General features: G+C 45.5%; 1 protein-coding gene across 1 annotated transcript; it reads right to left on the bottom strand.

Moving 5' to 3' along the window:
• Positions 1-32: 32 nt before the first annotated feature.
• Positions 33-27970, bottom strand: LOC135897534 (mitochondrial intermembrane space import and assembly protein 40-B). The gene is made up of 3 exons (XM_065426179.1): positions 27725-27970; positions 10726-10815; positions 33-940 (listed from the first exon to the last, which is right to left on the bottom strand). The coding sequence occupies exons 1-3, from the start codon at positions 27744-27746 to the stop codon at positions 597-599; spliced, it is 456 nt and encodes a 151-aa protein (XP_065282251.1). The 5' UTR covers positions 27747-27970; the 3' UTR covers positions 33-596.
• Positions 27971-27999: the final 29 nt, after the last annotated feature.

Here is a 27999-nt window from a genome sequence, read left to right as displayed (position 1 = left end):
TACAAAACAAATTACTTAAAAGTGCACAAACGGTGGAATTGCTAACAAAACATTTATTACTTCTAACACTTTAGTGCAGTGCATACAGGATGTCACAACTATTATAAGAGGGAAAGTGCACTTCCCCCAATGGCACTTGCAAAAATGATTGTAACCTACTTAGTAGGCTGACAGCAGCATAAATAATATGCATTTGTTAGACTCAAACGATTGTGGCCACAGGTGTCCATTTGTTTCTGCTGGCCTGCACTACAAAACAGGCATGGCATGTTCACATACATTAAGATTACATAAAAATTTTAAGGACACTGTTAACTCCAAGTGGTCTCAAACTATCCTCTAGATAAAAAAAACACTAGTCAAGAAATTGCTTTTATTAATGTTGCATCAGTTGCTGCAAAATTTATGCCCACAACAGCAACACAAACATCTCAATAGGAAGGGAGATTTGTCATGAGGTCCAGCATCTCTCGATTTAATCTGCAACTTACCAATGCTGCGAAGTGACAGCGTACTTGGAAGATAATACGCATGACAGAGATTGTCTTTGCCAAAAGCCTTTTTGTTTATGTACAGACTAGTATTTACAATCACTCTCACTGGCTAGCAACTCTCTTGTCCTCTTTCGGTGGCTCATTTTCTGTCACAGCACTTGTCTTGGATAGTGCATATCCCAGTCCGGTGACCTCCTCCTTGCCAGGATTAGCTTTATGCGATGCCTGTTCATCGTCATCATCATCAGCGGGGTAGAGGGTTGGATACTGAGACATGCATTCCTGCATGGCCTTGAAGTGGTTAAAGCACTCGCTCCCTTTGGTCTCAGATGTGCTGTAGTGGAAGCAGGAAAAGGCTTCCCGAAATTGTGGTCCACAAGGGCCGGTAGCCATGCCTCCCAGGCATGGGCAGTTCCAGTTGATGTCACCATTGGGAAGAATCAAGCCTAAAAAAATTACAAGGTCATGTGCAATGCATCTCATTCAATATGATCATTGGATTATTTGACTTATTTGATTATAATCAAGTAAGTCTAGCTGCAACACAGAACATTAGTTGCCTTGCTTCATTGAAAACCTCAGATACTACAACAATATATCACATGGTTTCACACCTACTTACCTACAATAGTGGACAAAATGCATCCGTCTTTGGTATAATGCAGTGCTCACAATGCACAAGTAAAATGAAAGCCAACTGGTAACCTAAAGAAACCAATGCAAACCTTCTCTGACTCACAAGAAGGTAGTTTCACGGTCGGGTGCCTCATGAAACAGTATTGCTGCGCCAAAAATCTTGGTAGCAAAATGGTGGTGACCGTAGTGCCTTGGGGAATTGCATGAAGCAATGCGACAATACCTGCTTTCCTGTTTTTGCTCATGCCACATCAACCGATTATCATGATTAAATAAAAAAAAGGGTTAGAAATGCCCCACACAAGGTACTACTGGTAATAAAATCACTTCCAGCACTTGTCCAATGGGTGCCGCAACGCTACAGTAGACCTGCCGAAAAGGGGTGGGGGGGGGGTGCTGGATACATATTAAAGAACACGAGGGAGAGGGGAGAGGTCACCCCCCCCCCCCCCCCCCACAACCTTAGGCACTGGCCGTAGGTAGGGGCACCAATGCTCTTCAGAAAACTGAGTGCAAGACAAAAATTGAACATTTCAAGCTCCACACAAATTGGCACTCAATTCTTTAACTCATTCAGGCCCAAGAAAGATCTACCAGTTACATTTTCTTGATTTTTCATGTCGGACTATCTTTTCACACTGTAAGTACATTGTGAAAGTTTAGCGAGTGGCACTTTATTCTTTGAACCGCTACAATAGTGTACTTCATGAAGTAAACTGGGCCTTTATGGGAGCAAAGCCTGACGTACGTCACAAAGGGTATATTGGCACGCACTAGTTACACTAGCAGTCGAGGAAGAAGAAGTGTGCGTGGTAGCTGCTGCAAAAACGAACTGTAAACGGCCGTTCGCTTAGAACTGACTGACTGGCTTTTCCCCTCGTGACAAACTGGTGGAAGTGCTGGGTACGCATCCATCGTATGCCTACGGGTCCTGAACCAGAATCTACCGACGCCAGTACCTCGGGGACGGCAGAAATCTATCGAAGCAGCCGTCGCCTCCAAGGTCTTCCATCACAATACAGTCCCCTGGCAAGCTCCGTGAGGAAGATGTCAACAACTAACGCAAGCCAAACCGAGGGGATCCCAAATGCTGCCGTACCATGCATTCTCATCGCGCCTCGCACGCCTAACCCGTTCCATGGCGACGCCTTTGAGGACGCTGAAGACTGGTTAGACCATTTCGACCGGGTCGCCGCCTTTAACGACTGGGATGATCGTCGTAAGTTGAACGTCTACTTTTCCTTTTAGACGCGGTGAGAGTATGGTAAGAGACCCACGAAGCCTCATTTGCCAGCTAGCAGGAGTTTTACCGACTGCTTTGCGAAGCCTTTAGCACTCCCGAAAGGAAAGAAAGAGCCGAACAGGCACTGTCTTCGAGGTTCCAAATGCCAAACGAAACCGTCGCCATGTTCATCGAAGACATGACGCGATTGTTCCGTCGGGCCGATCCACTAATGCCAGAAGACAAGAAGGTGCGTCTCTTCATGCGAGGCGTAAAGGAACAGCTTTTTGTGGGCCTCGTGCGCAATCCTCCTACAACAGTCTCTCAGTTCGTTCGTGAGGCAACAGCCATGAAACGTATGCTTCGGCAGCGACTCTCGCAGTATGAATGCCAGACTACCATGACTGCTGCGTGCTCTCTCGTACCTGCAAATAATGACAGGGAGTCCCTTACCGAGCTAATAGGACAAATTGTTCGAGAAGAACTGCAGAAGTCCTATGCATCGGCTCCGGCACCTCCCAGTGCCGCGGTTCTTACGGATGTCATTCGGGAAGAAATTGGCAAAGTGGTTCATCCCTCGCCACCAACACGACCCGAACCTCCCACGTTCTTGTACGCGGATGCTCTTTGGGCTTGCGCGCTGTCGACGTGCCGTTTTTCGCAGCCGCCTGCTGGGATTTCTCGACGCTTCCGAAGTCCGATCCACCGCACGAATATGCAAGCACCCTTTCATCCTGGTCCGCGCAAATCTACAGTATGGCGCGCCCCTAACAACAGTCCGTTGTGCTATCACTGCAGGGAGGCTGGTAACATGTATCGCGACTGCCAGTAGCGACGGATTGGTCTGCGGGGATACCATCCGGACGCTTGTTGCCCACGCTATGGCGAACGCTCGCACGAAATCGAGCAATACTTAGAATGTAACCGGCTTCCTCCTGCCCCACAGCGAAGACAGTCACGGTCGCCTTCACCTTGTTGGTACACGTCACCAAACCATGCTCGACCCGCCTTTGATTCCGCTGGAGTCAACGGTGGAAGCTCGCACCGGGGAAACTGAAAACGGCGACCTCCAGGGTTGGGGCCACTGTCATGCGAACCGTCAAATATCCTCTGCCGACGCCATCCCCTCGCAACGTACCGCTGACGCCTTCATTCGAAACTGCAAAAAGAACTTCTGCTGCTATTACTGCTTCCATTGATGGTTATCCGGTAACTGCACTTGTCGATACGGGAGCTGACTACTTGGTTATGAGTGCCTAACTGGCCACTTGGCTACGCAAGGTGCTGACAGCGTGGGATGGCCCACATCTGATTACGGCCGGAGGACACCTCGTGTCACCCATTGGACGAAGCACCGCCAGACTTGCAATTTCTACTTCAACTTTCGTAGCGTCTTTCCTTGTGCTGCCCAAGTGTTCTCGGCTAGTTATACTGGGCATGGGTTTTCTCCAGGAATATGGGGCGATCATTAACCTTCGTGACTTGTTCGTCACTTTTTCTAACTGTTTCTTCAGATTCGAGTGTGGAGGATGAACATCACCGCGCGGCTTTACCCGTGAACAGCTGCGTGACGTTACCACCTCGAAGTAGCATCTTCGTCCTTGTTGAATGCCCCCAAGACCAACTAGGAATAGGCATCGCGGAAGGTAACCTCACCATATTGCTGGATCGCAAAGTCGGCGCCACACGAGGTCTCGTAGAGCTCCAACATAGGCAAACCATGATTCTAGTTACCCACTTCAGTGGCGAATACAAGCACTTTGCGAGGCATACCAGCATGGCCTACTTTGAAACGGTGGCCGAGTCCAACGCCTGTGCTTCGGTAACGACAATCTCGATTCCGGAACCCAGCGATGTGGACTTGACCAGTCACATCAACGTCAACCGACAGCTAGACCAAAACGAGAAGGAGAGGCTCCTCACTCTGCTATCGTCATTTAGCGACTGTTTTGCCACCACGTCGAAGGTCAAACAGACTCCTTTAATCAAACACAGAATCATCGCTGAACCGACCGTCCAACCTGTTCGCCAACACGCTTATCGCGTGTCGCAGAGAGAACAGGATGCTATTCGTCATCAAGTCAAACAAATGCTCGACGATGATGTCATTCAACCATCGACAAGTCCTTGGGCTTCACCTGTTGTATCAGTTAAAAAGAAAGACGGTTCATTACAATTCTGTGTCGATTATAGCAAACTGAACAAGATCACGAAAAAAGACGTTTACCCACTTCCTCGAATTGACGACTCCTCGGATCACCTGCGACATGCCCGTTACTTTTCTTCAATAGATCTGCGTAATGGATACTGGCAAAATGAAGATGACGAATGAGACCAGGAAAAAACGGCGTTTATAACACCCGACGGTCTTTATCAATTTAAGGTCCTCCCTTTTGGATTGTGTCCCACTCCGGCCATATTGCAACACATGATGGACACAGTTTTATCTGACCTCAAGTGGAACTCGTGTTTAGTCTACTTAGACGATGTAGTTTTTTCCACCACGTTTGAACAACACATCCAGCAGCTTGAGGCGGTTCTTCAAGCTATCCGCACCGCCGGCCTCTCCCTGAAGCCCAAAAAAATGTCACTTTGGCTACGAGGAGCTCAAATTTCTAGGTCATATTGTCAGCAGCATTGATGTGCGCCCTGACCCTGACAAAGTCATGGCAGTTGCTCTGTTCCCGATACCGAAGACAATACACGATGTCCGCCGATTTTTAGGGCTTTATGCGTATTACTGCCGTTTTGTACTAAATTTTTATGCGTATTACTGCCGTTTTGTACTAAATTTTTGTGAAATTGCCGAACCTTTGCAATGACTCATCAAGAACGACGTCACATTTGTTTGGGGCCCGGCACAATCCGACGCCTTGCACGACCTTCTGCGACATCTACAGACACCACCGATCCTTGGTCACTTTGACACCGAGACTGACACAAAAGTGCATACTGATGCTAGTAACGTTGGTCTCGGAGCGACACTTGTACAGTTTCAAGCTGGCGTTGAGCGCGTTATTGCATATGCCAGCCGAACCTTGTCTGCTGCTGAAAAAAATTACTCACCAACTGAAAAAGAATGTCTGGCAGTCATATGGGCTATCCAGAAGTTCCGCCCATACCTGTACGGACGCCCCTTCCGTGTCGTCAGCGACCAGCACTCTCTCTGCTGGCTGGCGAATCTCAACGATCCTTCAGGCCGTCTCGCGAGATGGAGCCTTCGGTTGCAGGAATTTGACGTGACCATCGTCTATAAGTCTGGCCAGAAACACACTGACGCCGACTGTCTCTCCCGCGCCCCCGTTGAACCCGCACCACTAGATACTGACAATGATTCTGATTTTCTTTGTACTCTTCCGTCTTTAAACCTTGCTCAACAGCAACGCCAAGATTCCGAACTCCAACCCTTGATTGAATACCTTGAAGGAAGCTGCCCACAACCCCAACGGCAGTTCGCACGTCACTTGTCCTCTTTCTGACTACGTGGCGACATCCTATACAAGCGGAACTTTCACCCTACGGCAACCGTTTTCCTGCTCGTTGTTCATGCTACTCTCTGCGACGATGTTCTACGTGCATGCCACGACGAACCAACGTCCGGGCATCTTGGTTTCACGCGTACTCTCGCGAGGATCAAGCAGACGTACTATTGGCGAAAACTCACAAATACCGTGAAGCAGTACGTCAGAAGTTGTCGAGATTGCCAGCGTCGCAAAGTTCCACCACTGAAACTAGCTGGTCTGCTTCAGCCTGTCCGACCTCCTTGTTCACCCTTTGAACAAGTCGGGATGGATTCACTCGGCCCATTTCCCAAGTCTTCGGCTGATAACCGCTGGATCGTTGTCGCCACCGATTACCTCACCCGATACTGCGAAACACAAGTGAGCTACTGCTTCAGATGTTGCTAACTTCTTTATCAAAAATATCGTCCTTCGACATGATGCTCCCGCTATCGTCATCACAGACCGTGGTATGGCCTTCACTGCCCAGTTGGTCCGAGATATTCTGCAGCTGAGCGGAACAATGCACCGTAAGACAACTGCGTATCACCCGCAGACTAACGGTTTAACTGAGCGTCTCAACAAAACGATTGCGGATATGCTTTGCATGTGTGTTGCCACGGATCATAAAAATTGGGACGAACTGCTCCTGTATGTGACATTCGCGTACAACACTGCCCTACAAGAAACCACTGGGTTTCCACTGGGTTTCCTCCTTTTCGTCTGGTCTACGGACGCGACGTCACCACTATGTTCGACGTGATGCTCCTACCAACTTCGTCTCAACCTACCGCACCAGATACAGACGCCTTTGTTCAGCGTGCCGAAGCAGCGCGGCACCTTGCGCGGCAACGAATTCTATCCCGACAAAGTCAAGATGCTCGTCGATACAACATATGCCATCGAGACGTCACATACAACCCGGGAGATCTTGTATGGGTTTGGACCCCTGTACGTCAACGAGGCCGGTCAGAAAAATTTGCGTTGACTCTCATCCATAAACTTTGTGATGCGGCCCCTGTTGTCAATTCCATTGTCTTTCTCATTTCTTTTATTTTCTCCTTGTGGCATTTAACATCTCCCCAACTTTATTTATTTATTTCTTTTTTTTTGGATGGAGAGGTAATGGCACACACTAGTTACGCTAGAAGTCGAGGAAGAAGAAGTGTGCGAGGTAGCTGCTGCAAAAACGAACTGTAAACGGCTGTTTGCTAAGAACTGACTGACTTTCTTTTCCTATCTTGACAATATGCTATATCTTGGAGCTTCCAAAAACAAAAGGCTTGCAGCAAAGAGTCAAACGAAATTTTTCACAAGCTCGCACAACCTTCTGGTAGCAAAATTGGCATTTTAGTGGAAAATATTTTTTTGTTATGGAGGTGTTTTTGCTTATCAAGTGTGTAACATGACTTCAAGTAACAAGGAAGGGGCTTGCTGTTGCTTTCAGAGGCGCACGCAACGCAAATATATTACTGACGCACATCTAGACGCGATAACAGGCAATGAATAGAGACATTAAAAACTAAAGCAATCAGCATTTGGTTCAGTGGTAATTGAAACATTCAAGAGACTGATGACATCTCCAATGACAGTCGGTTCTTGATTTGCAATCCTATTGTATGATTGCTGCACATCACTTTCATTAGAATTTTCTGTCATTTCACGAGGGGGTCTACATCTGGTTCGCCAATGTGGGTTGCCCTACTTTTATTGCGTAACTCAGGACAACAAAAATCACAAACAAAATCATAACAACAATCAATCATAATCAACAAAAAGGAAGGAATATAACACACCAAGCATAACAGGTAATAACACACCAGGCAGAAAAGTGGAAATGGGCTTCACCTCAAGCCACCTATGCCTTTGCTTGGAACTGTTATAAACATAATTCAGTTATAACTCAGGAAGAGGACCTTAGTGTTGAAGCAATGAACAACGATCTTGTGGGCATCATTAAGGAGTGTGCAACAGAAGCCGGTAGTAACTCCGTTAGACAGGATAACAGTAAGCTATCGCAGGAGACGTCAGATCTGATCAAGAAATGCCAATGTATGAAAGCCTCTAACCCTACAGCTAGAATAGAACTGGCCGAACTTTCCAAGTTAATCAACAAGCGTAAGACAGCTGACATAAGGAAGTATAATATGGATAGAATTGAACATGCTCTCAGGAATGGAGGAAGCCTAAAAGCAGTGCAGAAGAAACTAGGAATAGGGAAGAATCAGATGTATGCGTTAAGAGACAAAGCCGGCAATATCATTACTAATATGGATAAGATAGTTCAAATGGCTGAGGAGTTCTATAGAGATTTATACAGTACCAGTGGCACCCACGACGATAATGGAAGAGAAAATAGTCTAGACGAATTCGAAATCCCACAGGTAACGCCGGAAGAAGTAAAGAAAGCTTTGGGAGATATACAAAGGGGGAAGGCAGCTGGGGAGGATCAGGTAACAGCAGATTTGTTGAAGGATGGTGGGCAGATTGTTCTACAGAAACTGGCCACCCTGTATACGCAATGCCTCATAACGTCGAGCGTACCGGAATCTTGGAAAAACGCTAACATAATCCTAATCCATAAGAAAGGGGACGCCAAAGACTTGAAAAATTATAGACCGATAAGCTTGCTGTCTGTTGCCTACAAAGTATTTACTAAGCTAATCGCAAATAGAATCAGGAACACCTTAGACTTCTGTCAACCAAAGGACCAGGCAGGATTCCGTAAAGGCTACTCAACAATAGACCATATTCACACTATCAATCAAGTTATAGAGAAATGTGCGGAATATAACCAACCCTTATATATAGCTTTCATTGATTACGAGAAAGCATTTGATTCTGTCGAAACCTCGGCAGTCATGCAGGCATTACGGAATCAGGGTGTAGACGAGCCGTATGTAAAAATACTGAAAGATATCTATAGCGGCTCCACAGCCACCGTAGTCCTCCATAAAGAAAGCAACAAAATCCCAATAAAAGGCGTCAGGCAGGGAGATACGATCTCTCCAATGCTATTCACAGCGTGTTTACAGGAGGTATTCAGAGACCTGGATTGGGAAGAATTGGGGATAAAAGTTAATGGAGAATACCTTAGTAACTTACGATTCGCTGATGATATTGCCTTGCTTAGTAACTCAGGGGACCAACTGCAATGCATGCTCACTGACCTCGAGAGGCAAAGCAGAAGAGTGGGTCTAAAAATTAATCTGCAGGAAACTAAAGTAATGTTTAACAGTCTCGGAAGAGAACAGCAATTTACAATAGGCAGCGATGCACTGGAAGTCGTAAGGGAATACATCTACTTAGGGCAGGTAGTGACTGCGGATCTGGATCATGAGACGGAAATAATCAGAAGAATAAGAATGGGCTGGGGTGCGTTTGGCAGGCATTCTCAGATCATGAACAGCAGGTTGCCATTATCCCTCAAGAGAAAAGTGTATAATAGCTGTGTCTTACCAGTACTCACCTACGGGGCAGAAACCTGGAGGCTTACGAAAAGGGTTCTACTCAAATTGAGGACGACACAACGAGCTATGGAAAGAAGAATGATAGGTGTAACGTTAAGGGATAAGAAAAGAGCAGATTGGGTGAGGGAACAAACGCGAGTTAATGACATCTTAGTTGAAATCAAGAAAAACAAATGGGCATGGGCAGGACATGTAATGAGGAGGGAAGATAACCGATGGTCATTAAGGGTTACGGACTGGATTCCAAGGGAAGGGAAGCGTAGCAGGGGGCGGCAGAAAGTTTGGTGGGCAGATGAGATTAAGAAGTTTGCAGGGACGGCATGGCCACAATTAGGGTAGTACATGACCGGGATTGCTGGAGAAATATGGGAGAGGCTTTTGCCCTGCAGTGGGCGTAACCAGGCTGATGATGATGATGTTATAAACAGGTCTGCATATGCTAACCATACGTGTATATTGACTTTGCTGTACATTACATGTGCAATACCATTGCAGCTGGAAATCCTGCATCAGTTTTCTCTCACCATGCTATGAAAAAAAAAAAAAAGGAGTCGCATGCCAAACTTCTTCATTCTGTGTTCGCACTCTAAACCAGCACATGACGATTGCTGCCTGCCATTCAGTGCTAGCCAAGGTCATTTAGCCAGAAACTCCATAATCAGTACCAAAACACGGCAAGAAATTTTTTTTTCTGATTTGTTGCCTGTAAGCAACACTCGTCCAGAAAAGATTTTATGGAAATTTTGCATGTCGTTTTTATTTCATGTTTCCTTGCTATACAAACTGGTGATGCTTCAGCAGCAGTGAAAGTGCGAAAGTCAAATGATTTAATGCTCTAAAATAGCAAATTAGGTTACTGTATTTACATCTTGCACTCACTTGCACACACTTTTTTTCTGAATTTTTACCAGGAGCGAGCCTTACATGAAACAGGCTTATGGCTACTCACTGAAGCCTTGAACTAGAAATAGAAAATTAGCGACTTCATTCACTAAATATCTCTCAAATTCATGTTAAATAAGGATTTTCTTTTGCTGGATGTGCTTGGCTGGCGCTTATGTGAGCAGTACAATGTGCGATCGCTACAAGGTCATCTGTTTAACAAATAAGTTTGGGGGTCCTAAGAGCTCCATTATAAAGGCGTTCAACTATATATTACATGCCACACAATGCAACCACGACTCAAATATGTCCTGTGCATATTGTCATTTGCATGAAAGTACTGGTTATAGCATGGCCACTATGCCATGCCAAAGGCATTTTTAAAAAATTCTGGGATTTTACGTGTGAGAATAAACATTCTGATTATGAGGCCAAAAGCATGCCAGTAACACACGCAAGCAAATAAATGAACAGACAAGGCCAGAGGGGCAGTAAAACGAAAAGTGCCACAGGCACTTTACCTCGTTTTTCATCGTCTGGGTCATCGGGCAGTTGTATTGTGCTAGGTTTCTCGTGATCTTCCTTAGTGATGAAAATTACTTGGTCTTTCCCTGTTAAATGGAAAAAAAAAGTATTCACGGAAGAGCAATTATACTGTATGCTTAAAGGGCCCCTCACCAGGCTTGGGCATCGCAAACAAACAAGCGTGCAAGCAGATCATGCAGTTTCGGTTGCATCTTCAAGGTATGAAATGGCTGCATGGCGCAAAAACCCGAAACGGAAGGCTACAAGCTTTTCTTTTCAATGGTGCTACACTTCGAGTAAGAGAGTTAAAGCCATATACATAGATGGCTCTAACACAAGATGCACTGCTTGCAACGTCACCGAATGTGGCACGTGATTTCTGTAAATCACCTAATGTGCAAAACTGCCTTTGGAAATGCACTGCAGAACAAAAAAAAAAAAAGGAAGAGGGAAAAATATGCAGATCCCACGTGTTATGGGAATCGATGTAAGGGAAGCTTTCTCTGCTGTTTGTGTTCATTCACATCATTTGGCGGTGATATATCGCGGCTTACGACAGTCGCGACGTGATATGAAATGTTACCTTGCCTGTTCTGCTTGTATTTGTTGTTCCTGCTCTGCTCTACGCTTTATGCGAGCCTCTGTCTCCTCGGTACCAAGTGCATACTAAGGCGCCATTCTGGTTTGTAGCGTTGTAGCTCACAAAACTGCCTCCTCTGTCTCTCTCTATTCTCTCGCTAACATTCTCCCCACTTCCTCCCTCTACTGTCGCTGCTGTTGTGGATGAGCACAGAGACAAGCACTGCAGCTCCTTCACTGCCTTTGTGGGGGGGGTCACGCCTAGTTACAGCGTCCAGAGGGCATTGTGTACATGCGACATGGTGCAAATGTTGACACAAACTTCTCAGGTCGTCTTTCCTTTGTGCCACATACCTGTCATGTACTAACGCAACCGCATTAATGGCCCCGTGTCGCAGAAAAGCAGCAGCATCAGCAGTGGCGGCGGCAGCAGCAGCAAGTCGAAGAAAGAGGCAAAGAAAGCTACACTTTAGGAATAAAAGGAGGCGAATGCGGTCCCTTATTTTCAGTATGGGAGAAGGCAGGAAAGGAAGGTTGTGTTTTGCTGACGCTAGTCTAGGCAAAGGGAAGAGTGTCTCTCTTTACAGTGACGCGTGCCTCCTGGCAACATAGTAAAAGGAAGTTACATTTTTTCTATCACTTTGAAAAATGAACTGACCGGAAAACTGTTCTGGGTCAAATGCTGCCTAGGCAGCACTTTACAACTTCAAGTGTAACTAAAACTTGCCATGTGGTTGGATGAGGGGCCCTTTAAAAGTGAGTGATACAAAATTTTATAAATTGCCTGTGGCAGACAGCACAATTCTAATTCTTGAGCTGGGTTGCTGGAAGAGTAGCACATTACTTGCACTATCAAATGCATAATTGATTGATTAGCAAAATTTCACTAACCAACTTCTAATTACTTTTGACACATATTACAGCTAACAAATAGTAGCTTCTGAGTTCACAAAGCCTATCCACATGCAACAAATTTTTAAACTAATGCCAGTTTTGAGATAAGGACTGTCAAACTTGGAGTGAAGTACACTGTCATTACACTTACTTATTTAACAAAATACCTTCTTATACACATTTTTTCCGTCTTTTTTCTTTAGATGTGTTAGTGTCCAGTCACATAGGTGTGAAAAGTTGTACCATGGTGGCCTTTCAGCAACCTGCAGGGCCTCATGAGGAACATAATTCTGACAGTATTCTTCGTGTCGCAATATTAGTGGCCGAATCATGTTTGGTTTGTTTGTGTAGTGTATCCATGATTTACACTGTGTTACGATGCTGTAGCATATATGTTGTGGTGATGATCGAATTTGTAGTACATAGGAAAGTGCAAGTAGTGCTCTGCGTTGCTGTAAGGACAGCTCATTGCAGTCAACATATAAACTTTGGACAGGCGATGTTCTGTAGGCACCGCTCGCCAGTCGTAGGCCAAGATTGTGAACTGGATCAAGTCACTTAATGTAGGACTGCCTAGCAGCACCATAAGCTACACTACCGTAGTCGAGAATGCTACGTACAAGAGACCGGTATATATGTAATGGACATGTTCGGTCAGATCCCCAGTGCTTGTGCGATAAAACCTTGATGATATTAAGTGCTTTATTTGCTTTTATCTTAGTTGAGTTAATGTGGGCAAGGAAATTCAGTTTTGTGTCAAAAGTTACACCTAAAAATGTGTAGTCTTCTTTGACCGGCAGCGTTGTACCATACAATGTGAGAACTGGAGTGCAGTGTAAACCTCGCTTCTGGGAAAAGAGAACTGTAACAGTTTTGTGTGTTGAAAACCGGAAACCATTTTTGTCAGCCCATTGTGTCAGATTATTTATCGTTATTTGTAGTTGTCTTTCGCAGGCGGGTAGATTTGAAGCGCGGCAAGCCACTTGCAAATCGTCGACATATAATGAGTGCATAACAGATGGAATAATTTTATTAAAAGAGTTCATTTTGGCTATGAAAAGTGTCGTGCTCAGAATGCAACCTTGTGGAACGCCATTTTCTTGTGTAAATGTGCGTGAAAGTATTGTGCCGAGACGTACTTGAAATGTTCTATTTGACATGAAATCACATAGACAATTTAGCATTCTGCCGCGAATTCCCAGGTCAGCCAGGTCTCTTAGGATTCCATATTGCCACGTCGTATCATAGGCCTTTTCTAAATCGAAGAAAACCGTCAGGCAATATTACTTGTGTAGGAAGGTGTCACGTATTTTCTGTTCTAGTCGCACGAGATGGTCAATGGTGGAGCAACCTTTTTTGTATCCGCACTGGTGCATATCTATTAGGCGTCTTGTTTCAAGGATAAATGTGAGTCTTGTGTTTATGATGCTCTCATAGGATTTAGGAAGACAGCTTGTTAATGCAATGGGTCTATAGCTACTAGGGGATGTTGCGGGTTTACCAGTTTTTAGAAAAGGCACTACTATCGCATTTTTCCAATCTGTGCGCATTACCCCAGACTCCCATATCATATTGAAAAATTTAAGAAGCGTCCCTACCGATGCTTGAGGTAAGTGTGCCAGAATTGTGTAGTGGACACGGTCAAGACCTGTTGCCGTTTTTTTACCAGCAGAGAGAACTCTGTTCAATTCATGTATTGTGAGGGGGTTATACATTTCAGCTGAAGCCCCAGTGGTGGGCAGTCTCTGTTTCTCCGCCGACTCTTTATATATTAAGAATGAATTTGAATAGTTTGCCGAGCTGTTGATGCTGTAAAAGTGTTCACCTAATGAGTTGGCCTGGTCCTGTAGTGTTGTATGTGTGCTTGGGCATGTAAGTAGTGGTACTGTGCAAGATGAGTACTCTCCTCTAAATTTCCTCACCTGGTCCCACATTCGTTTCGATGTTACCGTACTATTAATTGAAGAGATCTATTTTTGCCATGATGATTTTTCAGCATGTCTACGAATGAACCGTGCTTTGGCTTTGGCTTGTTTGAAGGTTAACAGCTTGCTATAGGTGGGGTACCTTCGTAGGATTCCCCAGGCCTTATTTTGTGCTTTTTTAGCGTCGGTGCACTCCTTCGTCCACCAGGGGTTTAGCTTTTTGTGCACAATACCCGATGACTGGGGTATGGCCTTTTCTGCCGCACAGATTATAACCTCGGTAATTTTTTTATTAAGTTTGTCAATACTTAGTTCTGGCGAAAAGACACCTTCTAGTATTGCGTTCTCCATAAAGACCGACCAGTCCGCGAGCTGTAATTTCCATCGACGTGGTCTAGTTACTAGTGTTTGTGGTCACGTGGTCGTGACGTCAAAGAACAGAGTAACAATACTGTGAACGACAAAACTAACTTTTATTGGTCGAACCTGTGCCCACAAAACAGGCTACACATATAGCACAACGATAGCGGCGAACACGCTCGGCGATCGTCGAAAATCTGATCAGCGGGTCAGGCGCGTCGGCTTTTATACAGTAGTCATTGAATTTTCCAGACTAATCATCGGGACCCGCATGCCTTCTACAAAGTTCTACACCATTCGTGTCAAGCGATGAAATCAGATAACCCAAGATTAGGCGACAACAGACCGCGGATAGAAGCATCGATAACTTTCCAGAAACTTCGGATACATGCAGGCGCGTCCTGCGCTGTGCGATAACATTTGTTAGGCGGCAAAACGTGTCGCCCGATAAAGACAAGTACACGTGTCAATAGGAGTTTGATGAGTGCGGGTAAGTGGTCGCTACCATATGACGTGTCGAGAGCTTCCCATTTAAGATCAGTAAAAAGTGAAGGCGAGCAAAAAGCTAAGTCTAAATAACTAAACGTGCGGGAAGTTGGTGAAAAGTAGGTCGGGGCGCCTGAACTTGAGAGGCAGATGTCATTGGATAAAATAAAATCTTCAACCAACTGTCCTCTTTGGTCAGTTTTGACACTACCCCAAAGAGTACAATGAGCATTAAAATCCCCTACTAAAATAAATGGTTCTGGTAACTGATCTGTTAGATTTTCTAAGTGCTTAGTAGTAAAATGTGTGTGGAGTGGAATATACAGTGAGCAAATGGTGATGGTTTCGTAAGATAGAATGGTGACAGCTATGGCCTCTAAAGATGCATTTAGTTGGACATTTCGTGTAGGAGTGCCGCCCTGCACGACTATCGCCACTCCACCTGACAAACGACTGGAACATTCGCGGTCCCTTCGGGCAACGGTGAAGCCTTTAAGGAATTGAGTGTGTTTAGGGCCTAAGTTTGTTTCCTGTAGGCAAAATGCGACTGGCGAAACGTTATTTGTTATGTCTTTTATGTCACCTACATTGCGAATCAGTCCTCTACAATTCCGATGCACGATAAAAGCCATAGTGGCAGAATTGAGAATGGTAATCTACATATATGTACTAAGTAACTGTAGGTGACATTTGTTAGTGGGAATGTACTATTGGAAGAACGGTAAACGTTCAGGTTACTGGTCCCTTTGTTCGCGTAGTTATTGTGAGCTTGTCTTTCTTAGTGCGCTCCAGAGAGCGCTGATGTTTTGGCATCGATGACGCCGGAGTTTTGGTGTCGACATCCATAACCTTCTCCGAGGTGCTGGATGATCGAGAACCGGGCGCTGAGACGCGCGTCTCAGGCCTGGGAGTTCGATTTAGCCTGGGGCCCTGTGGGACCGGGGTCTGCAGGCCCGTCTGTGATGATGATGGAGCAGCACTGGCTGCTGCCACCAAGGGGACGGATGGAGTTACTACTGGGCCACTGACTGCCGTCCCTGTAGACTCCTGAGACCACTGCAGTGCTGTCCCCTGCCGCACCGCACTGGCGTAGGTTGTTTGAAGTAGGTGTGCTAGTTTCTTTCTTGCTTCATAAAAGGAAATCTTCTCTTTCATTGTGAGTGCAATTATCTCTTTCTTCCAGCAGGGGCAAGATCTTGAATATGCTGGATGCTCTCTTTTGCAGTTTGTACAGTGTGGAGCAGCATTGCAGTTCTCCGACTGATGGTCATTGGCACTACACTTTGCACATGTCGATTTACCTCTGCATGATTGCGATGCATGTCCGAATCTCTGGCACTTGAAACACCGCCTCGGGTTTGGGATTTACGGTCTTACGTTTATCTTAAGATAGCCTGCATCAAGTGTAGTAGGTACAATACTGGTACCAAAGGTAAGTATAATGTGTTTGGTCGGGATTTGTTCGTCATTTCTTCGCACAGTTATTCTTTGAACCTTGATTACATTTTGTGCTTGGAAACCTTCCAGGAGTTCATCGCTCAGGTTTAGGTAATCTTCTGATATTATGCCTCTGCTTGTGTTAAGCGAATGGTGTGCTGAGAGTGTGACTTTGATGTCTACGACACTGGCGAGATCAGCGAGCTTTTCAACTTGATCTTTGGTTTTGAGTTCAAGGAGGAGGTCCCCACTTGACATCTTTGAAGCTTTGTATTGTTTTCCGATTTTTTCTATTAGGCATTTTGCTATTAGGAATGGGGATAGTTTTCTCATTGGCAGAGATCCTTCACTGTGGATCACATGGTAGCGTGGGAACGTTTCTGCATTGGTTTTCAAACTGAAATCGAAAATTGCTTCGGTGCGCCCTCTTTTGTAAGGACGATCTGCAAGGGGGGGGAATGCATTTGCCATGTACAGTAAAAGCTCGTTAATTCGAACCGCAAGGGGAAGCCGCTTCAGTTCGAATTAACGAAAGTGAAGGAGGGCAAAGTACACTGCGATTTGGAAGCAGTAGGGCATGTCAGAAATTTGTCATGTCAGAAAGTGATGGCGTGTGCCGCAAGCACACGCCATCTTCAAGTCGAAGCTCTGAGTCCGACTGTGCCACACCACCGATGTCCACCGAAACGAACGTTAGCCGAGGCTTAACACCATCTCAATGAATCGCGACGGCCGATACCTCCTAAGCTGAAAATAGAGGTGCACAACCGATGAATACTGCCGAGACAAAGATGCTGAACATGTGAAGGTGGCGAAGGCCCTGATTCGTTGGTTCTTGATTGCAAGCGCAGCTGCGGCGTACTTGATTCGCTGTGTTTTGGAGCTTGCCATGCCATCTCCGCACAACATTAGCAGCTGTACAAGATTCGCAAAGCCTCCGAGATTCGCAACGGGCAAGAAGTCTCGGAGGTTACGTAGAACGGAGAGGCGGCAGCCGCCGCTGCCTTCTGGCTGACCCCGCGTCTGTTATATTTTTTTCCGATTTTGCCTTCTCTCGCAATTCTCTCCGTTTCGGAGGCAATACGGCCTTGTGTGTAGGCAGTAGGCGCGTTTCTCTGGCCGTGTGCCAGGCGAGCGTAGTTCGAATTATCCGTGAGGGAACCTTCTCGCGTTCGAATTAACGGACTTTTTTATACATAGACTTCTGTGGAGCTTGGCCGGACCAAATCGTACAGTTCGAATTATCCATAAATTCGAATTATTGAAGTTCGAATTAACGAGCTTTCACTGTATTCTTAGAATATTCAGCGGCGATGGTAGCCACCCACCACCGAGCCCAACAAGGGGACGCTACAAGGTTAGGAACATACCTGTAGACGTCAGCTATACAACGCCGCTATAACCTAATATATGTACCCAAGGCTGGGTAGATACACACGGTTAACCCTTGCTGCCTGGAAAATGAGAAGAAAATTGAAGTGAGTAGAAGACAGGAAATATTCAAAGTGAGAGAGAAAGACGAAGAGTGGAGAGGTGGACAGGAAAAGGCAACTACCGAAATCCCCCGGGTGGGTCAGTCCGGGGGTGCCGTCTACGTGAAGCCGAGGCCAAAGAGGTGTGTTGCTGCCGCCGGGGGGCCGTAAAGGTCCAAACACCCAGCATTGACTCAACCTCCAGGATTCCCTTTTCCCTGGACACGGCTAAGCCGCGCACGGCTACGCGCGGGAGGGTCCAACCCTCGTGTTATCGGGTACGTGGTGTCGCAACGCACCAAACGCCTGCTGACGCAGACGCCCCTGCAGGGAAACTGGCTAAAATAAGTAAATTGCACCATGCGCAATAAAGCAGCTTGGTAAATTTGATAAGTGAAATTTAGCTAATTAGTCAGTTACGCATTTGAAGTTTGTCAGCGTTTTCTTACTAACAAAAACATGGACAAGAGACAAAGGCCATAAAGCCTGGCAGAGGCTCAGGTGCCTTGTAGCAGCCGAAATCACATGTAGTTCTCATCTGCTTTGAAATACATGCGCCACACTAATAGATGCAGTACACAAAATACGATGCACTACTAACTTATACAATTTTTCTGGCTTTTTATGTAAATATTTGATCCGTGCTTGTGCCTGTATGCCCAACCTGTGAAAATCCCTTCCTGGGATTGCAGTATCACCAAATAATAAAGAAAAAAAAATATTAATACAGTGGTTGTAACAGACTATGTACACTGACATACATAAGATTAAAGCACGTGTTACAAATTTTTAGGTACCGACACGTGAGAATGAAATGCAAATGTTAAGAAATCAACACTGCCTCTTAGGACTAATTACTTCAAAATGTGATAAGCGATTGGGGCACAGCCAAGTGTTAAGTGCACTCTGGGCCCAAAACTAAGCCTGTGCAAATGAATTGCCCCCCATGTTATACACAGTGGCAAGTGTGGAAAGAGAAATTAGCCTTCTAGTTCACTTTTTTTTCTTCATTTTCATGGCATTACAACGTGACTGTACACTTAGCTAAACATTAGTTGAGATAAGCAGAGAGGCGGTGTCCCATAGCTTTTATTTTGGCACCTTGCAGGAAGAAAACTAGCAGGCTGCTAAATTTTCTTGCTGCCTGTTGACAAGGAATGTCGGCCGCTCTACTAAAGTCACGAACTATGCTAGCGCATTTTGTTCAAACAGTTTGTTCTTTCCAAAAAGATTCCACAGATCACAAATGCCTCATTCTTGCCATTGAGCAAGGCTCAGCAAAGAGGAAAGTGAATCCTTGTATTTGCTTTTCACAAGAAATGCTCATTTCTGCATTACTGTCATGCTCTTGAAACACAATATTTGAACATCTGTAACTTTCTTCCAATAAAAATGATGCAACATTTTTTATGTCATTCTGTGGTCCTTAGAGAACTATTTCGAGGACACTGCAGGAGATTGAGAGGGTTATATTTATATACATTTCTGAATAAAGTAACATTCTTGTGATTTTTGTTTTAGTAATAAATTTATTACTTTCAAGGTTTCTAGGATAAAAATGTGTGGGTTTATTATCCACCGAAAGGCCTATCTCTGCTGTAAATTGCACCAAGCTGAGATATACAGAGAGGCAGGGAGAGAGCTTAAAAACTGCAGAATTGATGGGAATTTTTAAAAAAGGTACTTCATTCAAATTTCCAGAAAATGTGATGACCTCCTTCTCCTTTACATATATTTGTGCTGCAAAGAAAGATATTTGCTATATTTTACTTGCATGGCCTTGAGCATGGTCACAAATTCAAGAAAAATCACATTTTAAAAGAATGTCATCGCCGCCCAACAACCTTTGATTTCTTTCGCGCAGCGTGCGCCGCACTTCCGTGAAGGCACACCTCAAGGCTAGGTTCTCCATCATTTAAGGTTTCGTGATCTAGGAAACCCCATCCTCTCCCCACTTGTGCGTGTTGAAGCTCCCTTCACTTCTTTTGTGATCCACCATCCTCCTCTCTACAGGTCGCCATTTTGCATTTAGTAGCTAGCGGCTCTGTCACATTTGCTCCATAGCCATTGCTCATGAGGGCAGCTTTGTCTGCAAGTTCATCCTCTGTCATGTGAATGCTAGCTGCGAAGTGATCCGATTCATGTCACGTATTACGCGACGGATTCATCCGCTATTGACCCTTTTCGCGGAGCAGTTTGTTCTAGAGAAATGAGATGATGCTTTCGGCGCTGTGCCGCTCACAGCCTCAGCGACAGCACATGAATACAAATCCATTACTGCTTTTACCTTGCATCTGTGCAATCAGCTTCGAAAATGTAACTGAGTTTTCGCTAACGCACTGGCTCCAATCATGTTGGATTGAATCATGTGGATTGAAAATGTGTGTAGTAGTTGGCTGCAGAAATAGTAACGGGCATATTAAGAAATGGAATGAATCTGTGTGGCCAAGTTTGCGGACCGCTGCAGCAGCTGTCCATACATGTTACTGGCACTTTGAAATGTACGGCTTTCCTCGAGGAAATTTTCATATCTGCTTTCAATAGAACAGCACACAAGAAGAAAACCAGACAGGTCCTGTCTGGTTTTCTCTTCTTGTGTGCTGTCATTTTTTGGCGCTTATTCTATTGAAAGCTATGCACCAACTAGCCCCACAACGTGTTTTACTTTGTATCTGCCATTGTTGTATCTCTAACCTTTGAAGAAAGGGCTGCAGCCCCGGAATGTCGGCAAGAGTGAGTACCGTTTGTTAAACAATGACAAAGGAAGTAGTGCCGCTTCCTGTCAAAGTAAGTTTCGCGCACTGTATCTACACACATCTACCCCAACTGGCCCGGAAACTTACATCCCTCCTATCGCTAATGTGTAAAGAATAAGTGAATGGGTGCAAACCTGAATATATGCACACTACATACGCACAATAAATGAAGGAATACACTGATAGCGCAGGAATGGTCGAAACTGAATCGTGACAGTCCACAAGAGTAAGCGAGTTACTAGCGATAAGCCATCTTTGCTACAAGGTACAATATACTACAATGTACAATATAGCTAAGTTTCAAACTTTGTCCACAGCAGTAAAAAATCTATCGGAACTGAGCACACCTGCGGGCAATTAGGCTGAAAATAATCAGACAGTGACCACGCCAAGAGACTTTACTGAGTCAGAAATGTGATAAGCCGCTGCTTCAAAATATTTGCCAAATAAACGATGAGTGAAACACACTAATTCTGATTCAGTTCATGAACGGGAAGTTTGGATAGCTTGGAACACATCTTTATCCCTGTTTTTTTTTAGAACAAGGACAATATACGCTACTCGCGCTGTTTGGACAGCATAATCAGCTGTGAAAGCTCTTTTGCACGTTCTCTGTAGCAGTTGCCAAAGCTTCATGTCGTTCACCTAGTCACTGCCTACGATGTCTCCCGAAACAGTTTTGTTAAGCCGCAGCGGCGTCATACGCATCCACTGTAAACAGGGAGGCAACGGAGTCAGTGAGGCAAGCAAAGGACGCCACCACATGATCAAACATGGCAGCGCCCACGGGATCACAGTGAAAAGGGTCAATAACGTTCGGCGTGGGAATCCAGCTTTATCAGCATCGCCGAAGAATGGAGGGAACAGAGCCGCTGGTGAAAGGTACGACGTGGACGAACCGTGTATCCGCAAATGGAGACTGTTTTTCAAAAAAAATTTTACGTCATATGCAGTTATTTCCATGGAGTATACATGCGAATACATTTACAGCAAAGCTGTTTATGTGGACCCTGTGCTGTCATAGTTGGACTTCGCTAAAAAGGGGCCACATGACCTAGTGGGAAAGGAAAAAAAGAGCTCAACAGGGGGAAAAGAGTTGGAGTGACCTCTTTCCCCCTGTGAGAATACTATCTTATACACAAATCCTATATGGTTGTCACACGGTGCATTTTTGGCGATCAAGCCAGATCGGCATAGAATTTATTGACGATTGATTCCACCCTGCCATGAAAGAAACAAATGTTATGCTGGCAGTTTGCGGCCAATGAAGACTTCCAGTGACTGAAACGTGATATTAGAAGTGCAAGGTTTCGCCACTTCTTGCTAGCGCAAGAGTGCCAGCAGCCACATCAATCACCAAAACTATTGCAGCGCCCGCACCTTGCTCTCATTACTGGCGCGCAGAAAAGGGGTGGAGCAACTTGCATGCACAAAGAAAGCATGGCAAAACGCAAACAGAAACAAAAAAAAAGAAGCCCTCGGGGAGAACTGCAAAAGAATCCCTCCAAAACTTGCTCACCACACAAAAGTGAAAATGAGGTGAATGATGAAACAAAAGACCTACAATATAGACTGTTTGCGAAGTTGGACTTGCATGGTGTGATACTCATAACTGAAACAGCTTTGCTGTTCGTCTTCACGGATTGGAAGGGGCGCCGATTTTTCCTTTTCTTACCGAGCTGTTTTAACTGCGGTTGCGGGTTATACACGGTGGCGGTTTATACATGGAAAAATATGGTACAACCTGTTTCAATCTCTCATGGAATTGACCGAGTCCACTTTCAACATTTTTCCTTAATTATTTCTACTCAACAACCACTCTGGTGTGCCACAGGGGTCAGTACTATGCCCGCCGCTATTTAATATTTTCATTAATACCCCTTCTCTGTTCCCCCTTCATTCAAATATATATATGTACACTGATGATACGGCTCTTGCTCTACCATGTGCAACTTATGATGAGGGTATATGTACAAGGTCTGTCCTAAAAGCTTCTGCAGTATGCTTAAAAAAAATTAATTTTCAGGTGCATCAATGTGGTCGCCTTCAAAATACTAACCATTAAGACAATACTACTTCTACCTCTTAATAATATTTGGGGTTTTACATGCCAAAACCACTTTCTGATTATGAGGCACGCCGTAGTGGAGGACTCCGGAAATTTTGACCACCTGGGGTTCTTTAACGTGCACCTAAATCTAAGCACACGGGTGTTTTCACATTTCGCCCCTATCGAAATGCGGCCGCCGTGGCCGGGATTCGGTCCGGCGACCTCATGCTCAGCAGCCCAACACCATAGCCACTGAGCAACCACGGCGGGTGTCTACCTCTTCTTCCACTGCTGGAAGCACCCTTGGAAATCCCCTTCTGTTAAACACTTCAGCAGTGATGGTTCCTTATGAATTGTCACATTCTTAAAACGGTGCCCTTGGTGCACCAGTTTGCATTTGGGAACAAAAATTGTGCAGATCCCACCCACTACGGGAATCGGTTATATGACGCATTTTGCAGGTACCTGGCAATCCAGCGTTGTTTGGGGTTCCACAAAGTTTTAACAGGTGGACCAACATGTTTGTCTAACTAGCGTAGTTGCGTGCTTGGCGAGAGCAGCCAATGATGACCATGTTGAAGGCGGTCGTATGGTGAAACGGCACACTCTTTAATTTGGCCATTCTACATCCGGATTATTAAGTTCTGCAAATGTACTCTGCAGACGTTAGCGAGAAACATGAATTGTGGCATCATCAGCCACTACATGTTACATAAACCTACAAACCTACACATCTATATTTATGTCATGTGGTACTAGCGAGAGAAACATGGGTTGTGACATCAGCAACTACGTGTTATATAATCGTATGTACCTATGTTTACGTCACTGGTCTATGTTAAAATGATGACATTTGTATTCCGGCAAAGAAAAATGTTACAATATAATTAAATTTGGCTCCTGATGAAGTTGGCATAACATCGTACAGTTTTTACATAGCGTTAGTTCTGGGGAATGCTGGCTGATCCTGAAGAAAGTGCAGTTTAACACTGCGTCCCACAGCGTGAGCTGTCATGAGGAAGAAAAACGAGAAAGTGGCACGAGACACATATGCCAAATGTTTGAAAGAGCTAGCTGGCTTTGGTATGAGAAGCGTGCATGCGATCGTGGCCTAGTTAGAGCACTGGGCTGCTGCCATTCGAATCAGCGCATTCAAAACTGGTGAAGAGAGCAATTGCAAACCCTTGTCTAACAAATGCGCTCAGAAAATCGTGCATCCACGCAATGGAACAAAGTTTTCGTTGGCAGGTTGACCGACTTACTAGGGCTGGTTACCCGTCGCATCTCCTTGTGTCCGTTGCAGAAAAAATGAGCAAGAACCTAAAACTTGAGCGTGCCCATGGCGAGAAGCCAAAAATGAAAGAAAAGCGACGAACCGTGGCCCTGCCATACGTGCACAACTTATCTCACTGCTTGAAAAAGATTGGGCGCAAAGCTGGAGTTAATGTAGTGCTTACTGCCCCGAAAAAACTAAAAGGCCTTTGCCGACGCGTCAATGCTGAAGAGCCTATAAACCAGGAAGGATGCACGATAAATCACCAGAATCGTTTTGTGGAGTGCACAGAAGCCATGGTGTATTCAATACCTCTGAAATGTGAAAAAAAGTATATAGGGCAAACTTCGAGATGCACAAATGAAAGACTAAAGGAACACAAACTTAGCGTCGAGCAGGCTAACAGGAATCTAGGCATCCATATCAGGGATTGCCCCTCAAAAGATTGTGCCACAGAATTCAGACGCTGTAAAGTGGTGAAGAAACACAATGACCAGCTGGTCCGGGAGATAATCGAGGCAGCCGAGATTACCAGACTTCGTGACCAATGCGTTAGCACGCCGTCCTTGTTACAGACAAAAAAATAACTTGAGCTTTTGCATGTGCAACCACTATCTTGAGTGCAAAAAAAGAAAAAGTGCATGTTTCACATGATGTGCGATCACGTGACTGCGACGCGTGTGGGCAATGGTTATAAGATGCAGTGTTTCTTTTGGAATAAACGTTGTTGAAAGTCAGCGCTTGTGGTGTCTTCTTGTCTCGTCTCTTGTCTACATATTGCGCTGTTACTAGCAGGCAGTTAGTTTTGTAAATCATACGTAAAAATGATTTCTGTGGTCCATTCAGACAAACACATAAAAAAAATTTAACCAGTGGTCACTGTTTAAATAGATTCATGGTACCTCTTGTGTTTACTTATTATAAAAGAAGAATACGTGTATTTTATGTTCCATATTAGCTTAATGCAGTAGGGCCACCCAATGATATTGTGTTGCTGAAGCCAAAAACCTTGTTACAGAGGCACAAATCTTGTGAGTACAGAGTTCTATTTTCTTCTGTATCAAATGTGCACACTGTTATGAATGTACTGTTTCTTTGTGAATGTGTATACTTTGTACCTTATAGTCTTTTTACTTTAAGCATTGCTTAATGGTAACTTTTTGGCTGTAACTTGCACATCTACTACAAATACTGCCAAGCCCCGCACACAGATCTTTGGCTTATGTGGGCTGTTAGATATGGGACCTTTTCCCGAGCTTTCTTCGAGTTCACCAGTCCACATCGAATGCCGTCACAGCTAATTAAGGAGCGCAGAAGCATATCTACCACGTTCCTGAGGCGCGGCACGTGCAAACAAGCTGGCGTCCCCCACCTCGTGCGACGCATCAGGAGCTATTCACTGCTTGACTCTTCCCGAAACTGTAGCGAGAGCCTGGCACTGTTCCAGGTAACGTGGGTCCCGGGGCAAGATGGCTGTAATGCACCATGAAGCCCTGGCAGCAATCCCCCCATCCGCCTTTGTGAAGGCAGTTGCAGACCGGGAAGGCAATACCGCAGACAAATAATCCCTCGGAGAATTGGAGCCCAAGGAGTAACCCTCTGAGCCGAATGTGATGTACACTCGCACTGGCGCATACCATTGTCCGAAAATGACGACACCTGAGCAGGCTTGCCGATTGGCCGAACGTGACGTGACTTCGAGACACCGAAGGGGTTAAAAGCCAGAGACGGGGAGCAGCAAGGGAGCATTCCTTCATTCATCTCTTTCGAGCTTCTTGCCACAGGCCGCAGCGTCCGAGTTGCTGCTGGCCCGTAATGACTTTATGAGTGTTAATTTCTTTGTACTCTCACTGTAAATAAAGTAAATAGACCAAGTTTTCATCACAAAGTCTTCCTCAACCTCGACCTACTCCCGCACCCAACAGCAAGGTCCAAAATCTGGGGGACAGCAATTGGGATTGTCCTCCAGATCCAACAGGGCTCGTAATTTCCCTGTATATTCATTTTTTATAATGATATTATTATTAGTCCACTTTTCGGCATGTATATTCCAAGATAAGTAATTTTGAAAGCAGACACCCATAACTTCACCTGCTCAAGTCTGGCTGTCTAGAATATACCAGTTACATCAACACTTATTGTCTTGTTAATGGGCCTAACTATTAGCACTTGTCTTTATTAACATTTATTTGTAGTTTACTTCTGTGTAATTTGCTTCATTTCTTGTGCAAATAATGTCTGCCACTTCGAGCAATCCAGCTCAAGGAATAGAATTGTTCAATCCGCCACTGACTTGAAAACAGTATATGCACAACACTGGGACGTCACACATGACATAAAACAATGTGCAAGAACACCAGCCCTCGCCCCCCCCCCCCCTTCCCCCAAAGAAGAAAAAAATTCCTGGCTATGTCACTGGTTGTGGCACTTTGGCTTGAGCACCGCCTACAACGCACTCTTCAATTTTACTTTATGCAGAAGCAGCGCACGTGTTCACTGTTCTCTCTTGAAGTGCAAGCGTTGCTGTGCTACTGGAGTGCAGACGAAAATGTCTCGCGCTTTTGTTACAACAAAATGTTTGGATTGTGATTAGGATGCGTTTAAAGTCTTGGTTGGTGCTTAATTCGGCAAGGTTCTGACTGGTGTTGTAGAAGTCACGGGGCACTTTTTTCATCGCCACGATAGATGGAAGTTTTTGCAAGTACTGTACTGCTACAGAAGGGCACATGCAAACGGAGGCCTCAAGAGAGCAGCTGAGATAGTAACGTTAGCTGTGTCTAAAAGTACGTCGGACCGTTTCGCTAGCTCTGCGGCTCCCGCCGACCGCTTTTTTAAACATGTTTGTGCAGAAGGATGTTTATTCGACTCAAAAGGGACCATTATATGATGCTTTTGAGAAGTAACAGAGAGCAGCATACGAAACGACTGGCACGAGCGAAGATACTGCTCCTCTACTAGGGTGGCAACCTCTACCCTACCTCTGCTGCTCCCCCAGGAAAATCAACAATGTTCTTTTTAAGGTAGAGCGCTGGCGCGAGAAAGGTATAATCCGGCATGACTGACTCAGTACGAGCGCTGCAGGTGCGGTAAAGTCTGTCAGACGTAAACCCAGCAACGAAAAATCTGGCTTGAACGCGATCTGGGGACGTATTCTGAAACGTTCGCCGCGGCGAACTTTTCGCACTGGCCGCGCCTCCGCCGTAGCGGCGCGCGCTGAATGGCTGCTTTGACAAAACCGGAAATTCAGGTGGCGCAAGTGAATTTCCGGTTTTGTCAAAGCAGCCATTCAGCGCGCGCCGCAACGGCGGAGGCGTGGCCAGTGCGAAAAGTTCGCCGCGGCGAACGTTTCAGAATACGTCCCCAAATGTGCGCCGTGACACCGGTATTGCGAAAATGCCGCACACACAGTCGCCACTTCATTGCCACCGCGTATGCGATAACGAAAACGCCCTTCACCAAAAATTGCGGAAAAGACCCAAGCGCTACAGCAGACGACCGAGCTCGCAGGGCTGAACTTCTCGATGTCTCGCGAGGCGTGCACGCTGCAATGTCTGCCATGCCAAGGGCAATGCGCTGCACTCGCACGATGCAACTCGCGCGGCACTATCGAAGACTGCATCCTAAAGTGCAGCCAAAACGTAGATGTATCTTTGGCTGAACTACGCGACGTGGTGCGATCACTGAAATATATATATACATTTAAACCGACGAAGACTGCCGCATCGTGAGCGAACTCCTCGCCACCCGTTGCGTCAGAACTCACCGAAGTTCTTGCAGTACGACATTGGCTTTTCCCGCTTGTATACTATAGCTGGGGTCCCGTAACACTAGTTCAGTGTACACGCTGGTCCGCGAAAAAGCCGTACGGCAACGCGCTGGAACAGCCACAGAACCAAGCGAACACCACCTACGCTGGCCGGCCGGTAAAGCATAAGAAAAGGCCTGGAGCAGACGCGGACACTCCGAGAAATCTGCAAGCACGTCCAGTGCCAGGCACTGGCACGTCACGGCTACGTAACGAACTAGTGCTCTCACCAA

This window comes from Dermacentor albipictus, chromosome 5 (assembly GCF_038994185.2).
Source record: "Dermacentor albipictus isolate Rhodes 1998 colony chromosome 5, USDA_Dalb.pri_finalv2, whole genome shotgun sequence".
In the NCBI taxonomy this organism is placed as follows: domain Eukaryota; kingdom Metazoa; phylum Arthropoda; class Arachnida; order Ixodida; family Ixodidae; genus Dermacentor; species Dermacentor albipictus.
Note: the sequence above shows the minus strand (reverse complement) of the source record. Positions and strands in the feature narration are given on the sequence as shown.